Genomic DNA, 13,253 nt, shown 5'->3' on the forward strand with positions numbered 1-13,253 from the left:
TATTGTCCATAAAAAGACAAGTCCAACCAGTCTGTGGCGCAGAGGACCATGGGAAATCCAAATGAGCGCGAGGACTGATCCCTTTATTGCAACTTCGTAGTTCGTTTCATGGACTGATCTCTTTCTTTGCCCTTAGACCGTGGACTGATCCCTTTCTTTGCCCTGAGCGTAATTATTTATTTATTTTTTTCTGGTGGACTGGTCCCGTTTATTGCACAAGAAATCATCATAAACTGTGTATTTGCTACCTAAGAATAAAGTGGCATTGATATCTCTAAATTGAAAAAACATGGACTTATCCCCTTTTTCCCTCGACCCCTTCAATTGTGAATATTTACTGAGATACGATTACTTCATACTGTCTCTTTACAGGTTCCATTCTGCATAATCTCGGACCACAAAACAAAGAGTATTGTTCTCACCCTGAGAGGTTCCATCTCCCTGAGAGATGTCTTCACTGACTTGGTGGCATGTCCGGAGAAGATAGACTTGGAAGGGTTGCCAGAGGGCTCTATGGTGAGTACCACAGAGCAACTATTTACACACTTTTACTAATATCATTCTAAGAAATGTCTTCACTCACTTGTCCACTCAGTGGAAAAGTCAGTAGCATAGTGAACTTAAAGATAGAGGTGTTCTTTTACCTGAAGAATACTTAACCAAATACGGTTATCTGCAAGCCGAATAAGTTGACTGAAATGTTTTATTTCACTCAGAAAACGCTAATGCAGATGCAGGATTTGCTAACGCTCAGCCAAAACCGGTGGATAAATATTTGCTATCATCGTACTCTGTCTTGACTGCATGAAAATTATTACATGCCAAATTTCATGTTTATAGCTTAAAGAGCAGATATGATTGTTAATAATTTACTGTTCAATTCCTGTAACATATACCAAAATCCTGTTATTTATCCTTTTAAGTCATTCATCATCAATATTAAGTTTATAATACAGAAAATTATATTTTTGTCAGGGTTTTTTGTGTACAAAACTATTTTACACAATGAAACATATTTACCAAATATTTATATGAAATGTGCTGCATTAAAGCTTTATTTCAGTACATAAATTTGCTATAAATATAGTAAAAAATTATTTTAAGAGCCCCTATCAAGCATATTAAAAAAATGTGATAATGTATAAAAGTCTAGTTTTGCCAATATATATATATATATATATATGCGTGCGTGCGTGTGTGTGTGTGTGTGTATGTAATGTTGCACTTGGTTCTAAAAGGATAGCTTCCGGAGTGGCAGAATAATCAAGATGGGTAAGACCCTTGGGAGTAAGGGTCGCCTCCTGCTGAGATCCCATGAAAAAGAATAACAGACAATTATCTATCATGTCACTTTAAAAGAAGGGGAGCCTTGCTCTCTGTCAGCCTCTTCCAATCAAAGCAGATGAGTGAAGTTTCTCCCTCATGTTTAAGCTATCAAGCCCCCTTAACACTAAGTAAGGTTCAGACCACTCCAGCAGTCATCTTCCATGTAAACTAGACCCATCAAACAATCCTTTTTACTTTATTATCACAATATTTGCGGTTAGTATCGTGTCGCTCCTGGATATCTGTCTAGGTTTCCCAGATTTATGTAGCACAACGGTTTTTGCTAACCCAGTATAGGTTCTACTGGCAGATATAAAATAAGTAATGTAAATTGCTTCCAGTATTTTGAAAACCTTGATTATATAATTTGATATATATTGGTTAAAATTGAATATTATCATTAGATAGCCATTAGGCTGAAGTTAGTATGTAATTACAGGAGCAAACACAACCAATTCAAGGTTGAAAATGTTTTATTTCATACTACACATCCTCTCCTGAATTTTAAAAGGTCTCTCTAAAAGATTTTGTAAATACTCTCTATTGATCTTGTTACTTAATTTTCTGTCACAGGCTCACAAAGGCATGCTGATTACAGCCAAGAAGCTGAAAACCCATCTTGACGAGACGAAGACTCTAGACAAAGCTCTCTCGCTTTATCCACACTACGACTTGGTCATCACAGGTCAGTTCGAGCATTTATCGCGTAGTTTTATGCTTTATTTCAATTGTAGCATTGTTTGTTATTCTAAGACGAAACAGACACCAACCTAAATTATTATTCTGTACATGCTTCTGAATAATCAAATCTCAATTTCTTTTCGATCTTTAACTCAAAATAAATCAGTCATCCTTTTTTTCCTTTCAGAATGTTGTTTATAAAAATGTCTTATCTGATATGTTAAGTTACTTCTCTAAGGCAAATACTGTATTGTAGGACATAGCCTGGGGGCTGCTGCGGCTGTTTTGCTGGGCATCCTGTACAAACCAATTTACCCCGAACTCAAGGTCTACGCTTTTTCCACGCCTTGTGAGTAGTACAGGATTGTAATGTTAAGTGTTCTTAACAGAGTTGTTCATAAATAAAATATGACAAACTGTAGAAATGGTTTAACAAAATTCAACTCTTGCTTTCACATGATGTATGTGAATGAACTTAATTTGGTATAAATTTTGTTCAAATTTTTTTTTTATCAAATTTTGATCTAGTATAGTCAAATCTAAATCGACTTTGGATGTTATGGGTCTCTGCAAATACCTTGATTCATATTCCCAACAGGTTTGATCATAGCTACGAATGTTTATCAAACTTGAATTAGGTATGTATTAAACTGGATTCAGACAAGAGCCAACTGGGTGTGGTTGAATTTGATCAAAGATCTGTAAAGTATAATAATTATTGTGTGGACAGCATCCTTGACATTCTTTTTGTACTTGTAAGGTTTTTGTGTAAGTCTAACAAGAGGTATGAGAGTACAGAAGGGGTTACAAAATATGTACAGCAGTACGTTCCACTGATTTACATGAACTCTACTACATAACGGGCTCTGGTGGCACACAATGTCCAAACATAATCCATCTACGTAGCTAGGCTAAACCTGTTCTTTTTTCACTTTTCAACCAAACATGATTATTTAAATCTTAGTAGTAGTTGTTTATTCATCATTCTACAATTTATGGTTGTATTTAAGGTTGTTTATGTGTTGCCTGGTGTGGTGTGCTGAAGCTCCCTTTTCAAAATTTTTTTAATGTTTTTGTGTGTCGTGAATACATTTTAATATAAGACAAGTAATTTGATACTCTAAAATTTTTACTAATATATAGATTTGACTTGAATCTCAATAAATAATTAATTAACTATCAAAGATTTTATTTTGGACCAAGCAATTCCTATAAACTAATTTGAGTGTTTTGGTTTCACTGACAAGGTTAAACCAAGCTTTCGGATGCAAAAGTGTGGAACATTTAAATATTTTTAATTAATTAACTTAATAAAAATTAGTCACAGATTTTTATTGTATCTTAAGAAACTCTATCCAAGTTTTGACAAAGAGACCTGTTCAGTCCTGTTGATTGACAACTGATACAAGTGACTATTTGGGCAATAAACTAATTGAATTGAGTTATACATTTTATAGTCTATTTCTTAAATTAAATAAAATAAAACAAATATTAAATATAATTCACACAAAAACATAATTAATTATTGTAACAAGTAGACAATCTTCTAAGGAATTTGTTTAAGGATCATGCACGTTTTGTATTGTAAATTGAGTGACCATCAGTAAGTAATCATAAAGTAGTTTGGAAATTCACAAAACTATTTTCAAGAATACGGAAAGAAAAAGAAAATACTCCTAAACATTAAACAAACCAAATTCATATATTAAAATTGAACAGTACTAGTCAAGATACTCTGGCATGTCATTTATGAACAATGTGAATAGCACAGGTCTTAGAATGGAGCCTTGTGGAACTCCTCTTTCTACTAGCAGGGGGGAGGGACCTAATAGTTGTGCAAATACCATTCTCTATGAGATATTACTATTATCTTTCACTTTCCACGTCCATAGATTCTCTCACATGTGGAACAAAATTTGATAAAAGAGTTTTATACAACCAGTAAACAGTATAATTCCCAGGAAAAAGTGACAGACGAATCATTACTTTACATTAACCTCTAAAACGGGTATGACAGAAACCAAAATCACAGTTGGATAGGGTTCATACTGTTACAACACAAGTTAGGGTTCATATTTTATTAATTATCGTTTAAGTATGAGTAATTTTCATCTGGTACTGTATTGAATTCCACCCTTAATTTATAACAAACATCTGTAATCTGTAGGTAATATGTCGTAGAAGAGGGTTGAACTCTCCTTTTTCTGACCTAAAATTGTGATATTTAACTGTCCAGGTGTAATTACAAGAGCAGCGGCAATCTATTGTGAAAGCTTTGTGTTCACTATCGGTGTGGGAGATGACTTTGCCATGAGGATAAGTGTCGAGACCATAGAGAACTTGAGAGCACAACTCTTCGAGGCTCTGCAGAATTGTAGGCTACCAAAGGTAAGCTACAGTGGAACTAGGCTACTGCATGTTTTACGGGACGTGCAGTCTCTGTAGTATTTTATGGTTTTAGAGTTAATACGTAAAATATGATTTTCAAGTTATTTATGAATAAAGAACGAGTCTAAGGATTGTACTACATTTACGTCACAAGATTGTTTGTATATTCCATTGGAGATTTCAATATATTTCTTTTTCCTTTTGTGTCAGTCAACTCAGATTAAACAGTATTGAATCATGATTTAAAAATTAATCATTTTCAATTCTAAAAATGTGCTAAAAAAATGCGTATTTGATCTAAATTAATCACTTTTAAAAGATTTTAAACACGGTTATCAAAGAAACAAATCATGTGACTGAATATAAATAATTATGGGACATGAATATGGCTTGAGTAACATTTATGATGTTAAAATGTGATCAAATATCTACATTATAACAATAATAACAAAGATCAAAGAATCTATAACTGAACTGTGATCTCGTGAGAAACTTGGTACTAGTTTCTTTACAGACCCTTCTCGGTCTCTAAATAAGATTAGACTAGTTAAAATTAATTAAGAGGCAAGATTGTGGTTGAAAGAATTTCAGACTGTATTCTTTGTTTATCTCATTAGATCATGCCACATTTACAATGTGTTGAGGTAGATCTGATCATGTCAAATGAGCACCAGCATTCAGTTTTTGTAACATCATCCCAAGTTTTACTTAAAAATTTGTCAAACTGAGTCTTTTGTACCAGACAAATTCGGATGGTTTTTATCGTAGTTTTTTTATCGTAGTTGAATCAGAAATTTTTCTAGCATGCAGCTGTAAAATTTAGTTTCCTGCTCGGTAAAAATGCCGTTGAAACTGTTTTAATGTTAACGTCTATTGAAGACAAGCCTCGTTTTGAACGTCCATCAGCTGCTCAAACAGATGAGAATGTTCAACAGATGAATTTAAGAAATTGTGCTTTCAGACCGTCGAATGACCATTGATCAAATGCAAGAGATTAGTGGGTTATCTTGAAGTTCGGTTCAGCTAATTTTACCAGGTTATTTGGGAATGAGAAGGACCTCTGCCAAGTTAGTTCTGACTGACAATCAAAAAGAACGTCGAGTTGAAACATATCGTGATTTTAAAGAACAACTTGAAACCGATCCAGGCTTTGTTCAACATTAAAACAGTTTCAACAGCATTTTTACTAAGCAGGAAACAAAATTTTCAGTTGCATGCTGTTCACTCTAACTTGCCATCACAAAAAAGGAAAATTGCACGAAACAACAACAGCAAAACTGTCACTACAAAAGAACGGTAATCCAGGCGGCACTGAAATGTCAATGAATTGTGCTACCGATACCTAGCGGCAGAAGTTTCTACTGTACAATCCCCAACTACAGCGGAGCTATTCCAGAAATTTTTGGCTACCCTCTTGTATACAATTCTTTTGCCACATTACTGACTTCTTATCAGATGTCTATATTAACTATAGACAATCAATTTACAATTCCTATTCTCAATTCAAAAGTTTTTTTACAAGCAACTTTACTGTTTTGTGTAGCTATTGTACATGACAAGTGTAAGAAATATCAGAGGCATAGTGAGTACTGCAGTTAAAGACCACACCTTTTCCACATATCTAAAAAAAGGTTCTTATTTTATTCCAGTATCGAGTAATCGTCAATGGATTCGGTTACGCTCTATTCGGCGTTCCGTCCAAACACCTGAATACAACGTGGCGGGATGACAGACCGACACCCCACCACTCTGTGCTACTGCCCGCCCCCAACGCAGTCCCCTACATGTTTGCGGTGGGTTTTACTGGTTATTTAGATAAAAAAGCACTACTATGTCCTAATATAAATGGTTATTGCTGCTCAATATCTGTGAATTGTAACTAGGGTTCAATTGATTTCTGTAATTCTATTAACAAATTTATATTTAAAAGAAACATTTTACTAAGGTTTCTATAAAATTTGTATTTATATTGTAAGTAATTTTACTTAAGACACCCCAGAAAAATAAGTAGTTAATTTCTTATTCTGGAAAAACTAAATATAATTAAAATAATCAAAATATTATAATTTTAAACTTCTATTCAGTGTATTTCATGTGAAATTTCACTCTCTAGGTAAACATAGTATAATATTAAAATTTGCGCTTTAAAATAATTATATATTTTAAAATTTTGTTTGAAAAATTATATATTTTTTAATTTGTATTCTTGTACTCTTAGAATTATAATATAAAGTTAATATTTAAATTTGTTTTACATAAAGAACATATATTGATTAGTTCAGTACATTTTGTATCAATTTGATATGTTTTATGTTTTTCTTGACGCATTTTTAGAACTTTTAATTATAATTTACTATTTTTCTTGGAAAAGCAATGTAAAAAATGCTGCTCCGTAGATGAAACATTTGCAAGAGACACAAGAGTTTTCAAGTATTGAAAAATAAAACAACTATAATATTTCTGTATACACAAAACTGTAATAATATATATACTTAAAAAATTAAATATATGAATATGCATAAATACAAAACAAATCTTTGGTACTATTCATTCCGTACTTGTCATAGCAGGAATTCAAACAATAGCATTTATCAAATTTCATTAAATATTTTACTTGACAATAAAATGAAGGACATCAAAATATCTAAATTGGATGTAAAGGAAATAAATTGAATCTAAACTAGACAGAGTTTTTGTTATGCAGGAATGATTTTATAATTAAACTTACCCATACTGTCATTAACAAAAAGATGTTTCTGAGCAGCTATTATATTTATGAATATTGAAAAATTAATTTTTATTACACCTGAAGAATGTTACAATTTTGTAAGATTTAACAAATAAAATTAAGCAACAAAATTAATTTAACCTAAAATAATGTTAATACTGTACACACTTAAATTACAGATAAATCTTGCTAGACTGGAAGAATAAACAAGACCATCTTCAAGGAGCCAATTAGTCATTATCGTACTTCATTAAATGTGAAGCGAAACAAAGGACTGTGCAGAGTCCTACATTTGTGTACATTTTTGTGTTTTATATGCCTTCATACAAATTATTATTATATCATACATTATTTTATACTTCATTTTATTTTATAAATCGTTACACAAGTTTTAACGTTTTATACACTTTAGTTTTTTTCATAAAAATAAGTATTAAGTATGTAATTATGTAAGCATTACAGTCTGCATTGTTGTAAAATGTGGTTTTTGAACAGCCCTCAACAGCTAACAGCATCGAAGTCTTCTCGTCCAGTTTAAGACAGAATTGTAAAGAAACGGACCCAAATTACTCCAAAAATAAGGTCCAAGAGATACCTCATTTCTGGAAAACTAGAGTAAGACAGTGGCCTCCTTTGTGTTTCTCAATTTTGTTTGTTTTGTCTGTTTTTGTTTTGTTTGTTTGTAGATGAGTTGTATTTTAATTCTATTCTGTATTTATATGCTCTGTACATAAATGCTAAGTTTTCAATATTTTAAAATGTTTCCTTTTTAGTGGCAAATACTAACTAAACCAAACTTTTTAAACTTTTGGGGAGGGGCCCTAAACAATTTATATACTTTTCAAAGTTATTCCAATAAAAAAGCAACCTGTTTAATATATATGTACTGTCTTTTCCATAATAAACACAATAAGCTACATACAAAAACATACACAATCATGTAAAAGATTCGTGTTATAGTCCCAAGAACCTAAAACATTAAATCTGCATCCAAAGTTACACACACAATGCTGTCTTAAGTAGACCTCACGTGTGCAGGACCCGTACTCAGACAATTTTACCAGAGACCCGCACAATCATTGGGAAACAAGGTTCAAAGTGGGGAGTTGGCTGACAAGGTGATTACAGCTCAGGCAAATAAGGACTATGACCTTAGACTGAAGCGTTTAAGGAAAGAAATCACATCAAACTATATTAAAAATTCAGAAAACAAACAAAAAGCCGTCTAGAATGTAATTAACCATGAGAGATGCAAAAATAGAGAGCATTCAACCCCCGTAGAGTTGGTAATAGATAAGAGGTTGATTAAAGATCCTCTCCTTAGCACAACATCTAAATATACATCAGTACAGCTGCAGATAACACAAAGAGACTACACGGTACCTAATTTAGTAACAGAACCAATTGAACTCCAAAATCTGCTTGAACTCATAATAAACCCAACCAAAAGATCTGAAATATCAAAAATGATCTCTAGCTTAAAATCATAACCTTCTTCTGTATTGGACGATATCTCCTCAAAACTACTTAATATTGCAAAGAAGAGATCACACCCTTGTCAACACACATCATCAACCTATCCTTTAAGGAAGGTATTTTCCAAAAAGCTCTGAAATCATTCAAAATAATTCCAAAATTTATAAAAGGACTCACAACCTCAATAGAAAACTACAGACCCATATTCCTCTTATCTATGATATCCAAAATAATTGAAAAAGCAATGCTTGACTGATCATTGTTTCATCTTAGTAATAACAACATCCTCAGTAGTCAACACCATGGTTTCCTAAAGGGAAGGTCAACCATCACAGCTCTGACTAGCCTTGTTGAGGAAGGAGTATCTGTTACTGGGTATCTCTTAGATTTCAGTAAGGCATTTGAAACTTTAGACCACGCTCTACTTCTAAACAAAATTAAGAGCATGGGAATGAAAGGCAAAGCTTCCAATTGGTTTTTAAGCTATCTGGCAGGAAGAACATAAATAGTTGAAGTAACATACACCAAAAACCACACTACCCATATAGCAAGGTCACCTTTACTCCCAATCAATAAGGTATACTCCAAGGCTCAGTATTAGGACCAATCGTTTTCATCTTGCTGACCAACGACCTGCCAAGATATCTTCAAGAATATGGGCAACTAGTGATGTACGCGGACGACACTCTAACATAAAGCGAACATAACCACTATGTTATAGTCCTGTTTATTGTGATGTAACTATTGAATTGAGTTACCTGTACAGTGCTTTGATTGCCTTGTTTTTATTGCATTAACAATTAATTTGGAAGTAAGTACCAAATGCACCCCTGTTTATTCCAATTTGCTTTAGGAAAGAAGGTCAGAGAATTAAAGAGACAGTCGGAAAGAAAATTATGGGACAAAGGGTGGTTCGTTCAAGCTGTGGTCCTGACAATGTTGTAATTAATTCTGAATTGATCAGGAAACAGAGAAAGTTCCTCAAATTGGTCAAAGGTTGATATGGTTTGTTGAATGCCTATGTATGAAGGCAGTTTGTTTTCATTTTGTGAATTGTTAATTGAGTGTGTTTTACAATAGTACTGTATATAGTACAAAACTTTGCCTTGTCACTCATTATAATCATTCTAACTCCATATTAATTATTTTAACCAGTGCACTAAGTAGCTAAATATTTGGAAGCAAACTTGATAATTATGAAAAGTGTGTTAAGGATCTGATATTCTGGCCATACAATTAGATGGGAAAATATTATTATGGCAGTCCAAAGGACATAATAACAAGTTTGGCTCCTGTTTATCTCTATAATTTATAATTTTTTGGAAGAAAAGTTAATTATTGATTAATTTCTTGAAAATCCAAAACCAAATGGCTTATAATTATGCTATTATTGAAGTAGGAGAGCTGGTCATAGAGTACTCTGTGTGTAAGGAAAGTTCTGGTGGAAAGTAATGACATCAATTTCCGACAACCAATACATGAAATTTATTTCTACTCAAGCACATTTACTATGTGACTAAATATTTTGCTACATAATTGTTGTGAATCAAAAGTCTTAGTAACCCCAGTTTTTATATTGTCCATTGAAACTTGACCATACTAATTCTGTTGTAGGTCGGGTGTGTTGGTCAAATTTGTGTCGTATTTTGCCTCACGTTGTCTGCGCCATTTGTAATAGTTCGGTGTGGTGGGTCAATGTATATAGGCCTAGACCACTGACGTACACTTTAGGAACGTAAAGTCTTTTCACTTTGATATGAATTTATTTATAAAACTAAAAAAAAATTATGAAAACTTTAGATATATTGATTCTAAACAATGTTAAACATTTGTTAAACGTTCGTTCATAAATTTCTCATCTCGTATAATTGTTTTAATTACATGTGTTTATGACATCAGTTTATAACAAATGTCTTATCACATTTTTAGCTATGATCTTCTGATAGACTGACTGTAACATGGCAGTTATTTGCTAATTAACTGTTGACAAATTTAATTAAATAACTAAGTTGAAGGAACTTTGAGGTTAGTTACTGACTGTAACATGCCAGTTATTTGCTAATTAACTGTTGACAAATTTAATTAAATAACTAAGTTGAAGGACTTTGAGGTTAGTTACTGACTGTAACATGCCAGTTATTTGCTAATTAACTGTTGACAAATTTAATTAAATAACTAAGTTGAAGAACTTTGAGGTTAGTTACTGACTGTAACATGCCAGTTATTTGCTAATTAACCTGTTGACAAATTTAATTAAATAACTAAGTTGAAGAACTTTGAGGTTAGTTACTGACTGTAACATGCCAGTTATTTGCTAATTAACTGTTGACAAATTTAATTAAATAACTAAGTTGAAGAACTTTGAGGTTAGTTACTGACTGTAACATGCCAGTTATTTGCTAATTAACTGTTGACAAATTTAATTAAATAACTAAGTTGAAGAACTTTGAGGTTAGTTACAGGTCACCTTAGTCTTATCTTCTGAAACAATGGATCTAAAAACATGAGTAACAAGGCTGGAAATTTTGTTAATCACATAAAAAAGGGTGACACAGAAACTACATGTCACGTACACTCCAGTAGATCAATTAGCATATCACCAATATGGGATTTTGGACTAAATCTTCCTAATTCATGTTTGGCATGGTGAATAGCCAACCCAAAATATGTTAGGGATACGCTTTTTGCTGAAGAATTTTCATCTTCAGTGAAAATAAATCCTCTAAACAGAGAATGTAAACAGAAAGTGAATGGCTGTCAAAATGGTACACATTTATTTTCCACCAGCTCTTTCCATTCAGTAACCTCTGTTGCTAAGTATATTCAGGAAAATCCTTCAAGTTCCTCAAAAGCCCATCACCATATTTCAAGTTGTTCATGAGAAATTGTAATATTGAGTACAATAATGTTATTGAATATACTGTCAAATATCACATACTAGAAATACAGTTAGTTTAAAACAACAATGTGATGTTTAGGAGGTGGCAACCAGAAAGTACACTAACGTATCCCTGTACCCAGCTGGGAATATTCTACATATTGTCCATAAAAAGAAGAGCAAAGAAGAAAAGTAAGTAGACAATTTGTTTAATGTATTCAATCCCAAAAGTTTATTTTAAAATTATTATTGTTGGAGTTGGAATGTTGAATTCTCTATACCACATAAATTCGACCTCACCGTAGCCTAGGAGTAAAAAAGGCTGTAACTCTCTAACCGAGAGGTTAGTTTCGATTCCCGAGGTGGTCAATAAAAATTTGTAAGCAGGTTTGTTTTTAAATGTTTTATCCTTGATTAAAATGCCTTTGACAGAAAAAGAAGCCCCTCTAATAAAGGAAGCTTCCAAGTATAATTTAGTTCCTCATCAACTTGTATTGTTTTATTTTATTTGTGTTTTTTATAAAAAAAGTGCAGAAATAAGTATTTTGATGCTGATGAAATTAAAGGAAAGATTTCCAGTTTGGGTGTAAATATCCAACTAGATAAGAAGAGACCAAACAATAATCTCAAGGAAAAGATTTAACGTTTGTGTGTTTATCCTTAACGGTTTTCTTTTTGTACCTTAAACTATTTTGTTTTGCTGTTTGTTCAGAGACAAGTTTATAGAGTTTATGCAAAAAAAGTTATTTTTAGTGTCATTTTAAAATATCTGTTAGCTTTTGTTTATTGTTCACTGTCCATAATCGGGTCATTATCACGTAAACAAAGTGATTCAATCGTCTATTCATGCGTATATTTGTATATTTGCATGGTACAGTAAACACAAAATATTAAAATCATAACATACTCCAGGACAGGTGACATGTAACAACATGTGGTAGCTGTCTGCACTGTGCGACTACAATAAACTTATCAAAGTTCAAACACTCATGACAGAAGACCAAGGAAGTGCTGACGAATCAGTGGGCTCTAGTAGTAGTAGTAAACGCCAGAACTACTTGTGTATTGCACAGTTGTCACATAAATGTGTCTTGCACGATACGGCAGACAGTAAAATAAAACAGAAACAATATAACGATGCGTAACATTACATAAGTAGCACACTTTTACACAGTCGCTATGAACGTTATTACGTCACAAATCATGTAGGGATTAAATGTTACTATAAACCATAGATAAATAAGACCATATTTTAAAATGTTTATTGTGTGCAGAAGAAATGACATCAGGTTATGACCAACATGACACATTACCAACCACACTACTACACAAATCAAGCAACCAAACAATCAATCTTAGTGACACAATTTCTACCTTGTGTCCTAAATGTAGTAAATAGCATTGTAAGCAATTAAACACATTAATTCATCGCTTTGCGTGATGCTTCATTTCTTTTAGTGTAATATCAAACTCATTAACGTTTTGTGATGTTAGTGAAGACTGAATTTACTACTTCTTGGATTTGTTAATTTCCTATTACATTATTTTTTCACATTTAGTTTCTTATTTAGAATAATTATGAAATATAATTTTCTTGTAGATATAAACCCGACACCCAAAATTAATATCATAAAATAAAATGTGTTAGTGCTTTTTTTAGTTAATTAAAACGTTTTATTCCATTTTAGCTATTGAAAGAATCACAATTTTGTTTCAAAGCTATAAGAAATTGTTATGATATGCTACTAAGGTTGTTTTTGACAATTTCCAAAATCA

General features: G+C 32.4%; 1 protein-coding gene across 4 annotated transcripts in view; it reads left to right on the forward strand.

The window, feature by feature from the left end:
- LOC124367892 (diacylglycerol lipase-beta-like) overlaps positions 1 to 13,253 on the forward strand; it is a 107,574-nt gene that overhangs the window by 89,083 nt on the left and 5,238 nt on the right. For 2 of the 4 annotated variants that reach the window (XM_046825084.1, XM_046825085.1), the window contains exons 9-15: positions 373 to 516; positions 1,900 to 2,011; positions 2,264 to 2,356; positions 4,244 to 4,395; positions 6,045 to 6,188; positions 7,619 to 7,738; positions 11,578 to 11,669. In XM_046825084.1, coding sequence (XP_046681040.1) covers positions 373 to 516; positions 1,900 to 2,011; positions 2,264 to 2,356; positions 4,244 to 4,395; positions 6,045 to 6,188; positions 7,619 to 7,738; positions 11,578 to 11,669 — 857 coding nt within the window. The remainder of the gene's footprint in view (positions 1 to 372; positions 517 to 1,899; positions 2,012 to 2,263; positions 2,357 to 4,243; positions 4,396 to 6,044; positions 6,189 to 7,618; positions 7,739 to 11,577; positions 11,670 to 13,253) is intronic. The other 2 variants (XM_046825086.1, XM_046825087.1) reach the window with 1 other exon arrangement.

This window comes from Homalodisca vitripennis, chromosome 8, assembly GCF_021130785.1.
Source record: "Homalodisca vitripennis isolate AUS2020 chromosome 8, UT_GWSS_2.1, whole genome shotgun sequence".
Lineage (NCBI taxonomy): Eukaryota > Metazoa > Arthropoda > Insecta > Hemiptera > Cicadellidae > Homalodisca > Homalodisca vitripennis.